At 45.8% G+C, this 20,872-nt stretch overlaps 1 protein-coding gene across 2 annotated transcripts in view; it reads right to left on the bottom strand.

Moving 5' to 3' along the window:
* The window catches only part of TAMM41 (TAM41 mitochondrial translocator assembly and maintenance homolog), a 52,447-nt gene that overhangs the window by 15,478 nt on the left and 16,097 nt on the right, over positions 1-20,872 (bottom strand). For both annotated transcript variants that reach the window (XM_027523059.1, XM_027523060.1), the window contains exon 5: positions 4,355-4,500. In XM_027523059.1, coding sequence (XP_027378860.1) covers positions 4,355-4,500 — 146 coding nt within the window. The remainder of the gene's footprint in view (positions 1-4,354; positions 4,501-20,872) is intronic.

Here is a 20,872-nt window from a genome sequence, read left to right as displayed (position 1 = left end):
GCACCCAGTCATGAAAGGAACGGGGGACTCAGGACTCCAGGAAGAATGTCCCCAGGAAAAGCAAGAAACAGAGAAAACACCTGATGTGTTTGTCTACAATGTAAGATGTTTCATAGATCTGTAGGAGAGTTTGAGGGTGAATTAGTTACAGGTATGTACAAAATACAAGACCTTCTAGAACCAACATCAAAAGAAGATGTCTTTTCCATCATAGGGGACTGGAATCCAAAAGTAGAAAGGCAGGAGATAGCTGGAGTAACAGGCAAGTTTGGCCCTGGAGTACAAAATGAAGCAGGGCAAAGGCTAAAAGAGTTTTGTCAAGAGAACACACTGGTCATGGCAAACATCCTCTTCCAACAAAATAAGACGACGACTCTATACATGGACATCACCAGACCGTCAATACCGAAGTCAGATGGATTATATCCTTTGTAGCCAAAGATGAAGAAGCTCTATACAGTCAGCAAAACCAAGATCTGGAGCTGACTATGGCTCACATCATCAGCTCCTTGTTGCAAAATTCAGACTTAAATTGAAGAAAGTAGGGAAAATCACTAGGCCATTCAGGTATGACCTAAATCATCTTTTATGATTATACAGTAGAAGTAAGAAATAGATTTAAGGGACTAGATCTGATAGACAGAGTGCCTGAAGAACTATGGACAGAGGTCTGTAACACTGTACAGGAGGTGGTGACCAAAACCATCCCCAAGAAAAATAACTGCAACAAAGCAAAATGGTTGTCTGAGGAGGGCTTACAAATAGCTGAGAAAAGAAAAGAAGCGAAAGGCAAAAGATAAAGGGAAAGATATACCCATCTGAATGCATAGTTCCAAAGAATAGCAAGGAGAGGTAAGAAAGCCTTCCTCAGTGATCAATGCAAAGAAATAGAGGAGAACAACAGAATGGGAAAGACTAGATATCTCTTCAAGAAAATTAGAGATACCAAGGGAACATTTCATCCAAAGATGGGCACAATAAAGGACAGAAATGGTAAGGAACTAGAAGCAGAGAGACTAAGAAGAGGTGGCAAGAAAAAAAAAAAGAAGAGGTGGCAAGAACACATGGAAGAACTGTACAAGAAAGGTTTTAATGACCCAGATAACCCAGACCATGGTGTGGTCACTCACCTAGAGCCAGACCTCCTGGATGTGAAGTCAAGTGGGCCTTAGGACGCATTATAACAAACAAAGCTAGTGGAGGTGATGGAATTCCAGCTGAGCTATTTCAAATCCTAAAAGGTGATGCTGGTAAAGTGCTACACTCGATATGCCAGCAAATTTGGAAAACTCAGAAGTGGCCACAGGACTGGAAAAGGTCAGTTTTCATTCCAATCCCAAAGAAAGGCAACACCAAAGAATGCTCAAACTACTGCACAATTGCACTCATTTCACACGCTAGCAAAGTAATGCTCAAAATTCTCCAAGTGAGGCTTCAACAGTACCTGAACCAAGAACTCCCAGGTGTTCAAGGTGCATTTAGAAAAGGCAGAGGAGCCAGATATCAAATTGTCAACATCTGTTGGATCATAGAAAAAGCAAGAGAATTCCAGAAAAACATCCACTTCTGCTCCATTGACTACACTAAAGCCTTTGACTGTATGGATCACAACAAACTGTAGAAAATTCTTAAACAGATGGAAATACCAGACCACCTTACCTGCCTCCTAAGAAATCTGTATGCAGGTCAAGAAGCAACAGTTAGAACCAGACATGGACCAACGGATTGGTTCAAAATTGGGAAAGGAGTATGTCAAGGCTGTATATTGTCACCCTGCTTATTTAATTTATATGCAGAGTACATCATGAGAAACGCTGGGCTGGATGAAATACAAGCTGGAATCAAGACTTCTGGGAGAAATATCAATAACCTCAGATATGCAGATGACACCACCCTTATGGCAGAAAGTGAAGAGGAACTAAAGAGCCTCTTGATGAAAGTGAAAGAGGAGAGTGAAAAAGCTGGGTTAAAATTCAACATTCAAAACACTAAGATCATGGCATCCCATCCCATCACTTTCTGGTAAATAGGGAAACAATGGAAACAGTGACAGACTTTATTTTCTTGGGCTCCAAAATCACTGTAGATGGTGACTGCAGCCATGAGATTAAAAGATGCTTGCTCCTTGGAAGAAAAGCTATGACAAACCTAGACAGCATATTAAAAAGCAGAGACATTACTTTGCTGACAAAGGTCCGTCTAGTCAAAGCTCTGGCTTTTTCAGTAGTCATGTAGAGATGTGAGAGTTTGACCATAAAGTAGGCTGAGCACCGAAGAACTGATGCTTTTAAGCTGTGGTGCTGGCAAAGACTCTTGAGAGTCCCCTGGACTGCAAGGAGATCAAACTAGTCCATCCTAAAGGAAATCAGTCCTGAATATTCATTGGAAGGACTGATGCTGAAGCTAGAGCTTTAATACTTTCATCATGTGATGTGAAGAACCGGCTCATTGGAATAGACTCTAATGCTGGGAAAGACTGAGGGCAGGAGGAGAAGGGGGTTGGCAGAGGATGAGATGGTTGGATGGCATCACTGACTCAAGGCATGTGAGTCTGAGTAAATTCAAGGAAGCTCAAACAGTGAAGGGCAGGGAAGCCTGGAGTGCTGCAGTCCATGGGGTCGCAAAGAGTCAGACATGACTTAGCAAATGAACAACAACAATGAGAAAACCAAGAAAGTCAGAACAAATGGACTGATTAACTCCAAGAAAAACAAAGTTGTACAGGAAACTAAATTTCACAGTAGTATATCTCAGCAATGAAAAAAGCCAGTTGTCCTAATAAAGTAAATATTGACTATTAATTTAAAATTATATAATAATTATTATACATGCATGCTCAGTCACCTCAGTTGTGTCCAACTCTTTTCAATTCCATGGACTATAGCTGTCTAGGCTCCTCTGTCCATGGGATTCTCCAGGGAAGACTACTGGAGTGGGTTGCCATGCCCTCCTCCAGGGGATCTTCCTGATCCAGGGCTCGAACTCAGGTCTACTGCATTGCAGGTGGATGGATTCATTTTCCCAGATGGGCCATCTGGGAAGCCCATGTAATAACTATATATGGAGCATAGGTGAGTGGTGGTGGGGAGAGACAGGGAGAGAAAGAGATAGAGCATGAAAGAGTGTGTGTGTGTGGATGGAGTGCATGAGAGTAAAAAAACCTCACGTTCCATGAAAAGATAACAAAAAAAGTACAAAACTTTTTTAAAAATCAAGAAATAACAGTCAAATCATTTTACTTGTAAATATGGAAGTAAACACCAGAAGAATCAGTGAAGGAGATGAGACCAGTTGCTCTGGGAAGTAGCACAGACAAGTAGGAAGCTGTGCAGCACGGAACTGCTGTTTTTTGTTCAAAACCTTGGGGTATCACCTGGGTTTTAAAGTGTGCAGGCATCACTTTGAGAAAAGTAAAAATTAAAAACAAAAAACCTCAATCTAAAGCAAACACGGCAAAATCTGTTAAACTGAGTGGTGGGTTTTCTGGGCATTCATGGTGTATTCTCCAATGTTACATTCAAAATAATTCCTAGTTTTTAAAGTTGCCTTTCAGTTCTAGAAATACCATTAATTTGTTATTCAACATGATATTAATTGCTTGTATTAGTTGGAAAAGAAAGAGCATTAAAAAAGTAGAATGGTGTTATCTTAAAGATAAAAAAACCATGAATCTTATAGTTAAAAAAATCTTAAATCCAAGTTACATTTCTCAAAGGAGGGGCTCTTCTTTATTTTCAAAAAATTTAGTATTTTTTTGCCTTGAAAGAAAGTTTTGTCTGCTATGTCAAAAGAAAAGTCCCAAGACACAATACGTATAACAAGTGGGGGAAAAACAAGCTTCAGAATAACATATATGAATACATTTATGTAAAATAAAACCAAATGAAAAAGACCAAGCCACTTCCTACATGTCTATACATGTACAAATACACACAGAAGCGCATGCAATGAGATCTGGAAGCAAACACACCAACCTGTGAATAAGACTACCTCTGGGAGGCAGATGGGTTTGGAGGCGAAGAGAAGGTAATTTCAGAGTTTGCTTCTATTTGTTTCTGATTAATAATTAATATATGTAGCAAGAAGTTCAAATGGCAAAAAGGTACACACGGTGAAGACCGGCCCCCACCCGGCTCATGTCAGCCCCTGGCCCTTCTCCAGAGGCAGCCTCCTGTCTGTCACTAGTTTCTTATGCGACCTTTTAGCCTTATTTCAAACACACAGAGGACACGTTTACACGCAAAATGCACTTTCTATGAATAGTTACTACACTGGTCATACTGCGCACTCGACTTTTCCCCTTAAACGGGCTCCTGCCTCAGGACGGACCCGTGATGTCCCACCGACCGCTCACCTCCAGGCTGCCCTGCTGGGCCTTATACACCACCTGGGGGCTCTCCTGCAGAATGCTGCCGTACAGCTCCCGGAAGTGGGCCATGTTGGGCTTCACGATATTCAACACTTTTGCCTTATCCTCTCCAACCATCATCCGAAAGTCACCTGGTTAAAATAAGCACAAAACCAGTTTCGCACTGCGACTTCAGAGTCTGCCCTGTGGACTGCAGGCCCCCAAATGACCTGTGAACCAAAGCCCCCCAGCTGACAGTGCACCAGGTCAGCCTGGCAGGATCTCTCACTCGAAACACTGGCTTTTTCACCTTCAAGACACGAACACAGCAGCCCAGGAATGCAGGCCCTTGTTTTGGGGAAAATAGAGCCTCTCAAACAACAAAGCCCTTTAGCCAGTTAAAATATACCGAAGTACAGAAGGAAGTCACCCTGACAGTTAATATGCACTTGTTTTTCCAATGCACAAGCTTCTCTATTTATAAACTTTCATCTTGTTAACAAAACTCTGCCTGTGACCAATCAGAGACGGGGGTTGTGTGTTATCTCATCCTTGGTGCTGCTCACTCAGCTTGGCCCTGCCTACTGCATTTGTATGAGGGCTTTTGAGGTACTCTGTGAATATAAATAACCTTATTATATTTGACAAGGACACAGATTACATGTAAGATGAACTTTAAAGCAGATATAACTTTAAAAAGTTGCAAGTGGTGAACTGCTGATCTAGAGAAGCAAGAGGCAACAAGGCCTCCTCCTGGGGACAGAGGTGCTGATGGCCACCCTCCTGAGGAGCTCATTCCGCCCATGATTATTCCGCTGCTGGTCAGGGCCATCTTGGTGTCCTCCGTCCAGCCCGTCAGCACCAGCCTGCTATCCAGCAGGCCAGAACCACCGCAGGCCCTACAGCCAGTCACCCGTGGACAAGTCCGGACCACCTGCAGGCCAGCAGCCACAGGCAGCTCCTGGGCCAGGGTGCAGCCTCGCCTATGCGCATGCCCAGAAGCCAGCCCTGCCTATGCGCAAGCCCAGAAGCCAGCGCAGCCCCCCAGAAGGGTCCATGCTGCCCATACAGGGGGCTCCCCTGGGACAGGGAGTCCTGGTGAGTGAAGGGGCATGCTGCTGGGCCCATAGGGCAGCTCCGACATCAGGCCATAATTGTTGGAAAAATTATCAGATACCCAACAGTAAGTATGTACCTCAGTGAAGAATAAAATACACTGGATTTTTAAGCTTCAAAGGACCGTGTGGAGACAAGCTTTGGAAAAGATTCATGGACAGCCTCTGGAACCTGACCTCTGTGAGATGAGGTGGGGACTGGTTAGGGCAGTGAGCTCGAGTGAGTCCTGTCCTCTCACTGCCCTAACGAGCCGCTCAAACACAGACGACAGCATTTTCTGTTTGTTTACACAATTACACACGAGGATGACTGCTAGTGAGAGGGTAGAGAAACTGGTTCTCTCACGTAATGCTCTTGACTCGTACACTGCTATAGTCCTTCTGGAAGCTGTGACTGACAAAGCTTCATCTCTGGAGAGCGAGCCCCAAGCCCCAAACCCAAACAGAGGCCAGGAGGTGAAGCTTGCTGAGGATCTGGGTCATCATTCTACCTCGTCTGCCCACACGGCCGTCCCCTCAGGTGGGCACTGCCGCCTCCCCACATGGCAGGAAGGGAACAGGGACACGGGGACGATGGAACCGGTCTGAGGTCTCCCAGGAAGCCAGTGAACACCCTCCACACACACAGCTCTTCACTGAAGCACAATTTCAGTTCAGTTCAGTCACTCAGCCGTGTCCAACTCCTTGCAACCCCACAAATCACAGCATGTCAGGCCTCCCTGTCCATCACCAACTCCCGGAGTTCACTCACACTCATGTCCTTCGAGTTGGTGATGCCACCCAGCCATCTCATCCTCTGTCGTCCCCTTCTCCTCCTGCCTCCAATCCCTCCCAGCATCAGAGTCTTTTCCAATGAGTCAACTCTTCGCATGAGGTGGCCAAAGTATTGGAGTTTCAGCTTCAGCATCAGTCCTTCCAATGAACACCCAGGACTGATCTCCTTCAGGATGGACTGGTTGGATCTCCTTGCAGTCCAAGGGACTCTCAAGAGTCTTCTCTAACACCACAGTTCAAAAGCATCAATTCTTTGGTGCTCAGCTTTCTTCACAGTCCAACTCTCACATCCATACATGACCACAGGAAAAACCATAGCCTTGACTAGACGGACCTTTGTTGGCGAAGTAATGTCTCTGCATTTTAATATGCGATTTACAACACTGAAATCCTGGCAGCAACCAAATGTCCCTCAACAGGGGAACAGTGCACCCACACCAAGCACAGACCATGGACTACCCACAATGACCAGGGACCACGGACCACCCACACCGACCACAGATCGGGGTGCACCCACACTGACCACGGATTGGGGTGCACCCACACCAACCGCAAACCACCCACACCGACCACAGACCACCCACACCGACCATGGACCACCCACACCGACCATGGACCAGGCCGCACCCACACCGACCACGAACTGGGGTGCGCCCACACCGACCACAGACCAGGGCGCACCCACACTGACCACGGACCACCCACACTGACTGGGGACTGGGGCGCACCCGCGCCAACCGTAGACCAGGGTGCGCCCACACCAACCGTGGACCAGGGCTCACCCACTAAGAGTTACCGGAACCACACACAGAGATGGAAAATGACCATGGAATAATGTGCAGCTGAGAAGCCAGGACACAAAAGTACCAAAAGGAAACAACTTTGTAAAAAAACAAGACAAAAGACTATTTTTAAATGGTTATGTTTACTCTAATAAGAGACACATTTACTGTGGGCTCCTTAATGGCATGTGCTCCACATCTGCTGTCTCATTTAAGGCTGCCAAGTCTGACAAGGAAGGTGCTGATTATCCTCAGTCTCACGGACGAGGACAAGGAGCAACAACCTGCCCAAGGCCCGGCCACGTCCCAGGATCAGGGCAGTGACATTTCAGGTGCTAACTTCACTTCACTCTGTAATTCTCCCCTGTAATTTCCCCCCTTTCCCTCACTTCTGTAATGCTGGCTCACTACCTCTAGCGCTCTGAAGTAAGTTCACAGATGCACAGACATGCTGTCCCAGCAAATGTGAATGGAGAGGCAGCTGGGTTGACTTTGAATTGTGTATATACCCTCATGCTTTCATTCAGAGCCTATAAATGTTTTCTACTTCTCCCTGAAGGGATGAAATGTCATCTAACTCTGAGTCTCACACAGCTGGCTCAGAATTGAAGCATCAGCGCACCACTGTCGAGATCTAAATATTTATGCCACCTCCTTACCTCCTGTACATTTAACAAACAAAAGCTCTTACATTTTAGACAGTAACTTTCTGAGAGAGGGACTATATTTTACCAAAATTTAAAGGCAGACGATCCAAACCCTCCCCAAACAACAACTGCCGGCCACGATGAAAGGAGCTGGGAAACATTAAGGACTTTGTGCAAACAGGGACCAAAGCGTATTCGTCCCTGTGACCCCGGCTCCTCACCTGCTGCCTGGCACATGAAGGCAGATCCATAAATGTCTGCTGAATTGGATTTCTCCCACTGCTGTGCAGCAGAACCAGCTCAGCCATGGGGAACAGCAAGCAAATGGGCTTATCACCCGCTGCTTCAGAACAAAATGAATAAAATTGTGGACACAGCATGAACCAGCATCTGATCCTAAGAATCAATTTTTCTTACCTCCACAGATACGCTCACAACAAAATACAGAGATTGAGGAAAAACTGACTGCTGACTTGTATTTTACGGGAGTTTAACTCTTAACTACCCAAGCCAGAGAACAGCCTGTCTAATGCGATGGCTAGACAAAAGGGTAATCTCTCCTTGACCTGAAGTAAGACAAATTCAGAGGCTTGTAGTCCATTTGGAGCTGGCCTGCTCCATGATTCCAGCATGTCCCCAGCAGTCAGGAACCTTATTAGGAACATAAGGGTGTGAGCGGAAAGGCCCGGCTCTCAGGTCTGGCCATATCCCTGGGAGACTGGGGGTGAGTTACTTAACCTTTCTCAATCAGCTTCCTTCTCTGCAACAGTCACACGAACCTCACAAGACTGCCTTTAGGTTTCAGTGATTAAGGTATCAGAGGATGCTCTGTCCACAGTGAGCAGACAGTACTGCTGTCATGATGTGTATATGGGAGGGGCAGGGCAGAGGGTGCAGGAAGCCCTGGGTTTCTACGACACTGGCAGGCTAACTTTCCCTCTTAGACGAACTGCCACACTCCTGTCATCTCCGTTCAGTAAATATCTGGGTGGCTTCTAAGTGCCGGGAGCTGTGCTGGACTCAGGGCATACAAAGATACAGACTCTGCCTCAAGCAGCAAGTGACATGAAAACAGCATTTCAGAGCAGGTTAGTGCCCAGGACTCCTGATGTGGGAGTGGTCAGGAATAGGAGCTCAAACTGGAAGCTGATATGTGCAACATAATATTCATTTTAAACAGGTTTTTCTTTTTTTTTGAGATATAATTCACATACCATATAATTCTTATATAAAGCACATAATTCTATGGTGGGTTTTTTTTTTTTTTTTTTACTGTATTTACAGGGTTATGCAACCATCTAACTTTAGACCATTTCAGCCTCCTTAAAAGAAACCCTGTACCACCAGCAGTCACTTTTCTTCCCTGCTTCCACCCTCAGCCCCACACAGACTAATCCACTTTCTCTATATATAGATTTTCCTATTCTGAACACTTTATATGAGTGGAACTGCACAATACACGGTCTCTTGATTAGCATGATGTTTTTAAAGTTCATCATGTTGGAGCACCTATCAGTACTTATTCCTGTTTATGGCTAAATAATATTCCACTGGGTGGATGTACATTTTATATATCCATCTCTCAGTTGATAGGCATTTCGGGCCTTTTTTTTTTTTTTTTTATGAATAACCCCGCCCTGAACATTTGCATAAGAGTTTTTGTGTGGATATATATTTTCATTTGTCTTGGGTAGATACCCAGGAGTAGAATCGCTAGGTCACATAGTTGCTTTAATATTTTGAGGAACTGCCGAACTGTTTTTTCCAAAGTGGCTATGTTATTTACATTCCTTCAGCAATGTATGCAGGTCAATTTCTTCACAGCCTCATCAACACCTGTTCTCATTTGTATTTTGATCATAGGCTTTGGGTGTGAACTGGGGTCTAATGCTGCTGAGCACCTTTTCATGTGCTTATCTGCTATTTGTATGTAAAGTGGGCTTCCCTGGTAGCTCAGTTGGTAAAGATTCTGCCTGCAATGCAGGAGACCCTAGTTCAATTCCTGAGTCTGGAAGATCCACTGGAGAAGGGATGGGCTCCCACTCCAGTATTCTTGGGCTTCCCTTGTGGCTCAGCTGGTAAAGAATCCACCTGCAATGCAGGAGACCTGAGTTCATTCGATCCCTGGGTTGGGATGATCCCCTGGAGAAGAGAAAGGCTACCCACTCCAGTATTCTGGCCTGGAGAATTCCATTGATGGAAGAGTCCATAGGGTTGCAAAGAAATGAAGAATGCTGCTGAGCACCTTTTCATGTGCTTATTTGCTATTTGTATACTTCCTCTCAAAAAATAGTCTATACAAATCCTTTGCCCATTTCTATATTGGGTTACTTGTCTTTTGTGTTCTAAGAATTCTTTAAATATTCCAGACACAAGTTCCTTATCAGATAAATGATTTGCAAGTATTTCTTTTCATTTCATAGGCTGTCTTTTCACTTTCTTGATGGTTTTGTTTGCAGCATAGAAGTTTTAATTTTTATACAGTCCCATTTATCTACTTCTTCTTTTGTTGCTTTCGGTAGATATTTAAGAAAACACTGTATAATTCAAACTGACTCTTCTAAAAGTCTTATGGTTTTAGCTCTTATGTCCATGATCTGTGTGTGTGTGCTCAGTCACTCAGTTGTGTCTGACTCTTTGTAGCCCCAGAGGCTATAGTCCGTCAGGCTCCTCTGCCCATGAAATCTTCCAGGCACGAGTACTGGAGTGTGGTGCTATCTCCTGCTCCAGGGGGCTTTCCCAACCCAGGATCTAACCTGTGTTTCTTGCATCTCCTGTACTGGCAGGCGGATTCTTTACCACTAGTGACTCCTGTTGCTTCCTGACCTGCATATAGGTTTCTCAAGAGGCAGGTCAGGTGGTCTGGTATTCCCATCTTTTTTAGAATTCTCCACAGTTTATTGTGATCCACACAGTCAAAGGTTTTGGCATAGTCAATAAAGCAGAAATATATGTTTTTCTGGAACTCTCTTGCTTTTTTCATGATCCAGCGGATGTTGGCAATTTGATCTCTGTTTCCTCTGCCTTTTCTAAAACAAGCTTGAATATCTGGAAGTTCACGGTTCACGTACTGCTGAAGCCTGGCTTGGAGAATTTTGAGCATTACTTTACTAGCGTGTGAGATGAGTGCAATTGTGTGGTAGTTTGAGCATTCTTTGGCACTGCCTTTCTTTGGGACTGGAATGAAAACTGACCTTTTCCAGTCCTGTGGCCACTGCTGGGTTTTCCAAATTTGCTGGCATATTGCATGCAGCACTTTCACAGCATCATCTTTCAGGATCTGAAATAGCTCAATTGGAATTCCATCATCTCCACTAGCTTTGTTTGTAGTGATGCTTTCTAAGGCCCATTTGACTTCACACTCCAGGATGTCTGGCTCTAGGTGAGTGATCACACCATCATGATTATCTTGGTCTTGAAGATCTTTTTTGTACAGTTCTGTATTCCTGCCACCTCTTCTTAATATCTTCTGCTTCTGTTAGGTCCATACCATTTCTGTCCTTTATTGAGCCCATCTTTGCATGAAATGTTCCTTTGGTATCTCTAATTTTATTGAAGAGATCTCTAGTCTTTCCCATTCTGTTGTTTTCCTCTATTTCTTTGCATTGATTGCTGAGGAAGGCTTTCTTATCTCTTCTTGTTATTCTTTGGAACTCTGCATTCAGATGCTTATTCCTTTTCTCCTTTGCTTTACACTTCTCTTCTTTTCAGAGCTATTTGTAAGGCCTCCTCAGACAGACATTTTGCTTTTTTGCATTTCTTTTCCATGGGAATGGTCTTGATCCCTGTCTCCTGTACAATGTCACAAACCTCCGTCCATAGTTCATCAGGCACTCTATCTATCAGATCTAGTCCCTTAAATCTATTTCTCACTTCCACATCATAAGGGATTTGATTTAGGTCATACCTGAATGGTCTAGTGGTTTTCCCTACTTTCTTCAATTTAAGTCTGAATTTGGCAATAAGGAGTTCATGATCTGAGCCACAGTCAGCTCCTGGTCTTGTTTTTGCTGACTGTATAGAGCTTCTCCATCTTTAGCTGCAAAGAATATAATCAATCTGATTTCGGTGTTGACCATCTGGTGATGTCCATGTATAGAGTCTTCTCTTGTGTTGTTGGAAGAGGGTTTTGCTATGACCAGTGCATTTTCTTGGCAAAACTATTAGTCTTTTCCCTGCTTCATTCCATATTCCAAGGCCAAATTTGCCTGTTACTCCAGGTGTTTCTTGACTTCCTACTTTTGCATTCCAGTCCCCTATAATGAAAAGGACATCTTTTTTTTTGGTGTCAGTTCGAAAAGGTCTTGTAGGTCTTCATAGAACTGTTCAACTTCAGCTTCTTCAGCATTACTGGTTGGGGCATAGACTTGGATTACTGTGATATTGAATCGTTTGCCTTGGAAACGAACAGAGATTACTCTGTCATTTTTGAGATTGCATCTAAGTACTGCATTTTGGACTCTTTTGTTGACCATGATGGCTGCTCCATTTCTTCTAAGGGATTCCTGCCCACAGTGGTAGATATAATGGTCATCTGAGTTAAATTCACCCATTCCAGTCCATTTTAGTTCGCTGATTCCTAGGATGTCGACGTTCACTCTTGCCATCTCCTGTTTGACCACTTCCAATTTGCCTTGATTCATGGACCTGACATTCCAGGTTCCTATGCAATATTGCTCTTTACAGCATCGGACCCTGCTTCTATCACCAGTCACATCCACAACTGGGTATTGTTTTTGCTTTGGCTCCATCCCTTCATTCTTTCTGGAGTTATTTCTCCACTGATTTCCAGTAGCATGTTGGGCACCTACTGACCTGGGGAGTTCCTCTTTCAGTATCCTATCATTCTGCCTTTTCATACTGTTCATGGGGTTCTCAAGGCAAGAATACTGAAGTGGTTTGCCATTCCCTTCTCCAGTGGACCACATTCTGTCAGACCTCTCTACCATGACGCGCCTGTCTTGGGTGGCCCCAAGCAACAGTTAGAACTGGACATGGAACAACAGAGTGGTTCCAAATAGGAAAAGGAGTACGTCAAGGCTGTATATTGTCACCCTGCTTATTTAACTTATACGCAGAGTACATCATGAGAAACACTGGGCTGGAAGAAGCACAAGCTGGAATCCAGATTGCCGGGAGAAATATCAATAACCTCAGATATGCAGATGATACCACCCTTATGGCAGAAAGTGAAGAGGAACTAAAAAGCCTCTTGATGAAAGTGTAGAGTGAAAAAGTTGGCTTACAGCCCAACACTCAGAAAACAAAGATCATGGAACCTGGTCCCATCACTTTATGGGAAATAGATGGGGAAACAGTGTCAGACTTTATTTTTTGGGGCTCCAAAATCACTGCAGATGGTGACTGCAGCCATGAAATTAAAAGATACTTACTCCTTGGAAGAAAAGTTATGACCAATCTAGATAGCATATTGAAAAGCAGAGACATTACTTTGCCAACAAAGGTCCATCTAGTCAAGGCTATGGTTTTTCCTGTGGTCATGTATGGATGTGAGAGTTGGACTGTGAAGAAAGCTGAGCGCCGAAGAATTGATGCTATTGAACTGTGGTGTTGGAGAAGACTCTTGAGAGTCCCTTGGACTGCAAGGAGATCCAACCAGTCCATTCTGAAGGAGATCAGCCCTGGGATTTCTTTGGAAGGAATGATGCTAAAGCTGAAACTCCAGTACTTTGGCCACCTCATGCGAAGAGTTGACTCATTGGAAAAGATTCTGATGCTGGGAGAGACTGGGAGCAGGAGGAGAAGGGGACAACAGAAGACGAGATGGCTGGATGGCATCACTGACTCGATGGACGTGAGTCTGAGTGAACTTCGGGAGTTGGTGATGGACAAGGAGGCCTGGCATGCTGCGATTCATGGGTCGCAAAGAGTCAGACACAACTGAACGACTAAAGTGAACTGAGTGACTCCTGGGAAGACCCAGCCATGATCTATTTTGAGTTAATTTTGTGTAGGGTGTGTTAGGGGTCCAACTTCATTCTTTTGCATGTGGAAAAAATTATTATTTCAACAAAGGTGACTAAGGCAGCATTTCTAGGAGGTAGCCTAACACACCATTCAAAATACATCCTCAAAAATATCTCCGTGGCTGCAGAAACTATATCATCACTTCACTAACTCACACATGGAGGAGAATGAGGTAAGAATAAATGGTTGATGCGTTGGTGCTATACATTTGAATCATATATAAATTTTTCTCTTGCACACTTTAGAGAACACAAATAGGTGCAGGAAGCATCAGGTTTACGATACTGATTCAGGAAGGAACCAGTACCACAGCCATCCATCCACCCACCCGTCCCCTAACTATTTACCGAGCACCTAGTATCTGTCAGGTGCCACTATAATCACTAAAGGAGAGTGAACAACGCAAGAACATACGTCTGCCTTCCACATCCTAGAGGTGGAACAAAGACCAGAGACAAGAAACCCAACAAATAAACAGTACCTCAGAAGGTAGAAAGTGCAAAGAAGGAAACACAAGCACAGGAAGATGGCCAGGAACGGGGAGGAGCCCCAAGCGGCCCTACAGTCCCTACCATAGTCTCCGGTGTGAGCCAGGAAGGGCACGTGCCACACAGGCGCTCTGCAGGACATGGAAGGGGAGGAGCGAGGATCCTGGACCAGAGCGCCTGTGTTCACCCGCACGCTGGACTAGAAGCTGCAGGGCCCAGCACGAGCTCCCTCCTGCTCTGGCTTCGGGATCTCCAGACACAGTACAATACGGAGCAGCAGTACAGCAGGCTCATGAATTTCCAGGATTAAATGAGTTAGTACATGTAAAGCACTTAGAACACTACCAGACACACAGTAAGTAACCCAGAGACGTTAGACACGGGTGGTGACTGACACCCTTTCAGGAGCGCGGCACGCTCAGGAACCAGCTAGTGACTGAGTAAAGAAGCGTTCCGAGCGAGGCTTCAGCAAGCGCTCAGGCTTGCCAAGCCTGCGGAAATCTGTTTCCAAATGACTGCGAGAGTCACTCCCAACATCCACGTCACCCAGGGACACTGCTGGCGAGGGCAGAGGTGTGAATGTCATGGAAGAAATCGTAGGAGCTCTCGCCCCAGAGGAAAAGTCTAACTGGCTTCCACCAGGATCCAGAAATGGGGATGTTCACTCGCACTGTAGAGGGCTGGCACTCATTCCTAATTTTTTTTTCTCTAAGAACCACTCAGCTGGCACTTCCTCACTGCTTTGTCTTGTTCCTAGAAGTAGCTGAGGCTGCGTTCAGACAGTTTGGCACCGAAAAAGAAACCCATTCTCTCTCTCGCACATGTCAGCGGTTGAAGGGTTTTTCGTTCCTCAAGGACTGTGAAGGGCCAAGTGACTCTACCTGACTTAAGTCCTCTGCTAACTCTGACACGCATCATTTGCCAACATGTACCAGTTTAGTGGTTAGTATATCAGACGACATAATCCCAGTTTGGCGAACGTGTCCAAGGAAGCTAGTGTCCCCCTTTGCTCTCTTCCCTACCAAACAGATTTGGCCGAAGTGAACCATAGTCATGTCATTAGTAAAACAATGGTAGATGAAGGCAGCCTGAGTGTCCACCAGTCACTGAAGCACTGGGTGGATCAGGGTGTCTCAGCCTGAGGAAAGTCTCTGCAGCCAGCGATGATACACAGTAACAGTGATGAATAATGACAGGAGTCATTTTCTGAGCGCCAACCATCAGTGAGCTGTGATGCTGGGGTTTTATACATATTATCTCATGGAAAATCTTCTTATGAAATAGTTATTTCCCCTTTACAAAGGAGAAAACGGGCTCGGAAAGGTTCCAGCACCTCCACGAGGCTGGTGTTCAGGCTCAGGTCTGACTGCAGCCTTGCCTTTCTGTCTACAGCAAGTGGCTGTGTGGTGTGTGTGTTAGTTGCTCAGTTGTGTATGACCCTTTGTGACGCCAAGGACTATAGCCTGACAGCCTCCGCTGTCCATGGAGTTCTCCAGGCAAGAATACTGAAGTAGATTGTCATTTCCTCCTCCAGGGGATCTTCCCAACCCAGGGATGGACTTCGGTCTCCCACACTGCAGGCAGATTCTTTACCGTCTGAGCCACCAGGGAAGCCCTATGTTAATACAAGCAAACATGGATCTAGAATAATGCAGGATAACATTTACTGAGCATTTACGATGTGCCAGGCACAAACAATTTAATTTACATGTATGATTTAGCTTCATCCGTATAAAAACTCCTTTAGAGAGAAAGAAACTGAGTCACAAGGAGAAAAGAAACTTGTCCAAAGACAGAAAGTTAATTAAGGTTAAAGCTAAGAGGTGAACCCAGGTGTCTGACTGCAGAGCCCCAGCTTATAAACTCTGTACTAATGCTGCCTTCCATGAAGTAATATAATGATTAGAAAAAGCAAAGTACTAAACAGAATGGGATTCCTGAGGCTCAGTGGTAAAGAATCCACCTGCCAATGCAGGCGATGTGGGTTCGATCCCTGGGTCGGGAAGATCCCCTGGAGAAGCAAATGGAACCCACTCCAGTATTCTTGCCTGGGAAATCCCATGGACAGAGGAGCCTGGTGGGCTATAGTCCACGGGATCACAGAAGAGCTGGACACGACTTAGTGACTAAACGCAACACCCAGTTGAGCAGCTGTTTCCACGTGAGGCTGTCGCGGTCCTGAGGCCCTGCCTGAGCGCTTATCGCCGTCCAGACTGGCTGCGCCCTGTCCATCCACCCACACGCAGAGGGGCCTGCTATGTGCCACGGGGCGGGGGGTTTCTGGAGGTGACCCAACACCGGCCGGGTCCCAACCGTCCTCCCTGCAGGCCCCTCGCTGCCTGGTCAGCTCTCCTGTGGCTCTCCTCACGGGTGCTCAGACGCCAGTGCTCAGGTCCCCCTGGGGAGAGGCCGTCTCTGGTTGCACCAAAGTGACGCCTGCCCCCTCCCCTGTTCTGTGCTGCCACGTGTCTGCCGTCGGGCTTTTCAACTGCAGAGAAAGCGCCATGAGGGCCGGGGCCATGCCTGCCTTATCCCCAGAGCTTAGAAGGGCGTCCAGCAGAGGAAACTCTTGTGATTATGTGCTGAGGGAAAAAACGTTCTCATTCTCAGTCTTTCTCCCTCCTGCACACTGCTGGCAAAATTATCTTTCCACAACCACAAATCCTGGCCCAACTTGCAATGCCAGAAAACTTCTGTGGCTCTTAGTTATCAAATTCCCATCTGCTCACTTTGTCTTCAACACCCTGCCCAACCCGGGTCTAACCTCTTCTCCAAAACACCAGAGAGGCAGTGAATTTCAGTGGTTAAGAATGAAGACTAACGTGGAACTCCATCAGTGTTATGGGACAGCCTGGATGGAGGGGCGTTTGGGGGAGGGTGGATATGTGTCTGTGGTTGAGCTGCTCTGCTGCTCACCCGGAACTACTGCAGCATGTTCATCAGCTATACACCAACACAAAATACAAAGTTACAAAAAGGGTGTGGGCTCAGATTCCAGCGCTACCACCTACTAATCTACCAGACAACTGACCTGAGACAGACCTGGGCCTTGGTTTTCTCATCTGTTAAATGGGGCAATAATATAGCACCCTATCAAAGGGTTGTGTGTGAGGATGAAATGAGTTATTAGATCAAAGTACCGAAAGTCATTCCTGACATATGACAAAGAATGTGCCTTTCTCCGGCCACCAGCGTGGACCTCCGTCACATCCATCCGCTCCTCCCTCCCTGAATGGGACATGCACTTACACACCCCTGCCTTTTCCACCTGGGCTGTTTTGAAGTCTGCCACTGACTCACTATGACCACATATGTTGACTAATGTGAAGCTCCTTAGAGCAGACATTGCATCCTTAATTCTTTATATAAGGTATGGGACGCTGATTCACTTGATAAATGTTAAACCAGGGATCATTACCTAACACTAGTCAGTAGTTTGCACTTTCACAAGAACGTGAAGGTGGCCCTTTAAAAGTCCATTCGGTTTCCTTTTCTGTTTGCTTAAATGCTGACTTCTAAGAATAACTGAAGGATTAGAGGGCTTTCTGCTCCCCAATTCTGCAGGCTCCCATCTTCCACCCACTCCTTTCTCACCACCATTTATAATGATAATGCCATAAATACTGACCCTGGGGCAGTTAAAGTGATCCTCAAATACTACACAGAATACAGGGATTATTATTATTATTACTGCTAGTAATACTGACAGATCTTGCCTCCACCAACAATTACTGGCAGGAACTTGTCCAATGACACGGAGACAACTGTTTTCTCCATGTCCCCCAGACTCCGCCAGGGAGAAACGGAACTTCGCAGGTTAGGGACAACATATCACCTCTCTCAACTGAAAACAGGTGCAAAATAGATGTCCAAGTTGTAAGTAAAAATGAGGTTGGTGAGTAATTTGAAATCTGGAATATTCCAAGGGCTTGGGAGGTTTGGGTGGTTTCCAGAAGGGATTAGAATCTGATCAATTCAAGGATACTGGGTTCTCAGAAGCCTACAAAAGGCAGGTAAAAAAGCTGGTCTTTCAACACATCACCTGGGGCAAGTCTCACATCTACAGAAGACACCTGCCTGCAGGGTCTAGATCCTTCCCCAACCGCACCATCCCAGTCTAGTTCCATCATATCACAGGCTAGTTAACCATTAATTACACTGTGTCCTGGCGTACCAACAACCATCATATATTATGATGTTTCAATGGGAAAATATATTCCCAATCTAAACAACTGACTTAGAGAACACTTTCTAGAAAAGGTCTTATCCACAAGGTAGAGATCACACAGAGTGGGAATCAGCCCTCTCTGGGGAGAACCTATAAAGCATCATGTCCTATGTGTTGCAGGAAAAAGAAGCCAGCCTTTGTGAAATGAGTGATATGGGCTACTTGGCCAAACTCGAAGACCAAGGCTGATTAAACAGTAACAAATGTAACGGCTAGAAAACAGGACGAGGTGAGATGAGGAATGGGAGCGACCAGAGGCTGTGGGGCTGGGGTCAGACACAGCAGGGTGTGAGACCTGGCTCTGGGGAGCAACGCACTCATCGGTCAGCTCTTCCCCAACAGCCCCGGGCAGGCTTGTAGACACCGTCCCCGGCCTCGGAGGCCCTTCCTGAACCACCCACTGAGAAATAGCCTCACCCTCAACCTGCAGTATTTTCTTCTCCTCACGGCACTCACCGCTGTCTGAAACTGCCTACTGCTTCTTTGCCGTCAGTCTCTCCCTAAAAGAACATGACCTCCACGAGGAGATTCATCGCATCTCGCTTGCGAGCTCGCACCCGGCCTAGCGCAGAGTGTGGCACAGGAGACACAGGACACACACGTCTGCTGAGCGGAGGCGGCACCATGAGGATCCGTGGTGGAGTAAAGGGTAAGTGCTCAGCCGCCTACCTACGCATCCACCCACCTACCCACTTACGGACCCACTGATTATGGAACAGCATCGCTATACAGCAGCTCTTAGTGAATATTCTAGAAGAAGCGGAGCAGAAGATGATTCTGCTACGAATCAGCAAGTGTTTACTAAACAACAGGAGAAACCAGGAGCGTATGACATGGTCCTTTCAGGAGGTGGAACAAAAGTCAGCTCAAGATTGAAAGCAGCTTGAATGCTTACTTAAAGTCTGTAAATAAATGTCTTCAGTCAATGTTTGAAATTTATAGAGAAATCCTAGAGTCATGCAATTAAAAGAGCTTGCTCCTTGGAAGGAAAGCTATGACGAACCTCGACAGCGTATTAAAAAGCAGAGACGTCATTTTGTGAACGAAGGTCTGTATAGTCAAAGCTATGGTTTTTCCAGTAGTTGTGTATGGATGTGAGAGCTGGACCATAAAGAAAGCTGAGCACTTAAGAACTGATGCTTTTGAACTGTGGTGTTGGAGAAGACTCTTGAGAGTCCCTTGGACTGCAATGAATCAAACCAGGCAATCCTAAAGGAAATGAGTCCTGAATATTCATTCAAAGGACTGATGCTAAAGCTCAAACTCCAATACTTGGGCCACTTGATGAGAAGAGCCGACTCATTGGAAAAGACCCTGATGCTGGGAAAGATTGAGGGCAGGAGGAGAAGGGGATGACAGAGGATGAGATGGTTGGATGGCATCACCGACTCGATGGACATGAGTTTGAGCAAATTCTGGGAGATGGTAAAGGACAGAGGAGCCTGGCATGCTGCAGTCCATGGGATGACAAAGAGCCAGACACGACTGAGTGACTGAACAACAGCAGCAACCTAGAGTCCACCTAACACTAAGCTGATGCTGACGACGTGATCAGAGCAGAGGACGGCTCTGCATCTTCTCCCACAAAGTCGACCGAAGGTTCAGGTCCACCTTTCCTCGCAGGTGAGCGGGGTCGGGGAGGCACCCAGACAGAGGGCCCCTCCCCACACGTTCCTCCTGGATGCAGCCCCACCATGCTGTCCCCTTGGCCTTTGCTGACAGGCAGCGAGGCTGCCATGAGATGCTGGAAGCAACCGAGACCAAGGTTGTTTTACCTGCCTTCTCACCCGTGCTGCATGACAGCTGTGGTCACAACACACACATTTTGGGAACAAGACTGAAGAGCGAGACCTTTCGCATCTCTGTGAGCACGGCGTCTCCATGAAATCTTATCTCTACAGGGATTCAGAGAACGAGTCAGCTGCCTCTGCAGTATTTGAGCACAGAGTTCTCTGACTCATACTTAAAAGTTGGGAAAGAGGGATATTTAAGATAGTGGTTTTCAAACTATGGTTTAGAAGACAGACTATTTTTCTGAAAATGGAATTATACACAAATTCTTAACACATTAAACAGATCGCTGGGGGGCTCCTGGGGCCAAGGCTACAGTGAGGGGCCAGGCTCTGTCCTCTTGGCCTCCCCCTCCCCCTGATAACTTTGAGGAGCACAGCTGGCTTAAGGGGAAAGGAAGTTAATATTCAGATAAATAAAGAGATGAATGGAGAACAAGGGAGAAAGGTTTCCTTAATATGAGGAAAGGTGGAGTGGCCAAGTCACCACTTTGCACCCATCATAGTAAAGACTGTTTCCAGCAAGAATCCTAAGTGGAAATTCACCCTTGGAGGGAAAGTTTGGTAAGAAATAGGATACTGGCCTGACCTTCAAATGTCTCCCCAGTTTGCTTAGACAGGAGAAAACACTGCTTATCAGGGCACCAACATCACTGGTCTGCAGACTGCAAATATGTGAGTGTCATATGAGACAAAGAAAGGCTGAGGAAAC

Source organism: Bos indicus x Bos taurus, chromosome 22 (assembly GCF_003369695.1).
Source record: "Bos indicus x Bos taurus breed Angus x Brahman F1 hybrid chromosome 22, Bos_hybrid_MaternalHap_v2.0, whole genome shotgun sequence".
In the NCBI taxonomy this organism is placed as follows: domain Eukaryota; kingdom Metazoa; phylum Chordata; class Mammalia; order Artiodactyla; family Bovidae; genus Bos; species Bos indicus x Bos taurus.
The sequence above is the reverse complement of the archived record's forward strand: the minus strand, read 5'-3'. Positions and strand labels throughout refer to the sequence as shown.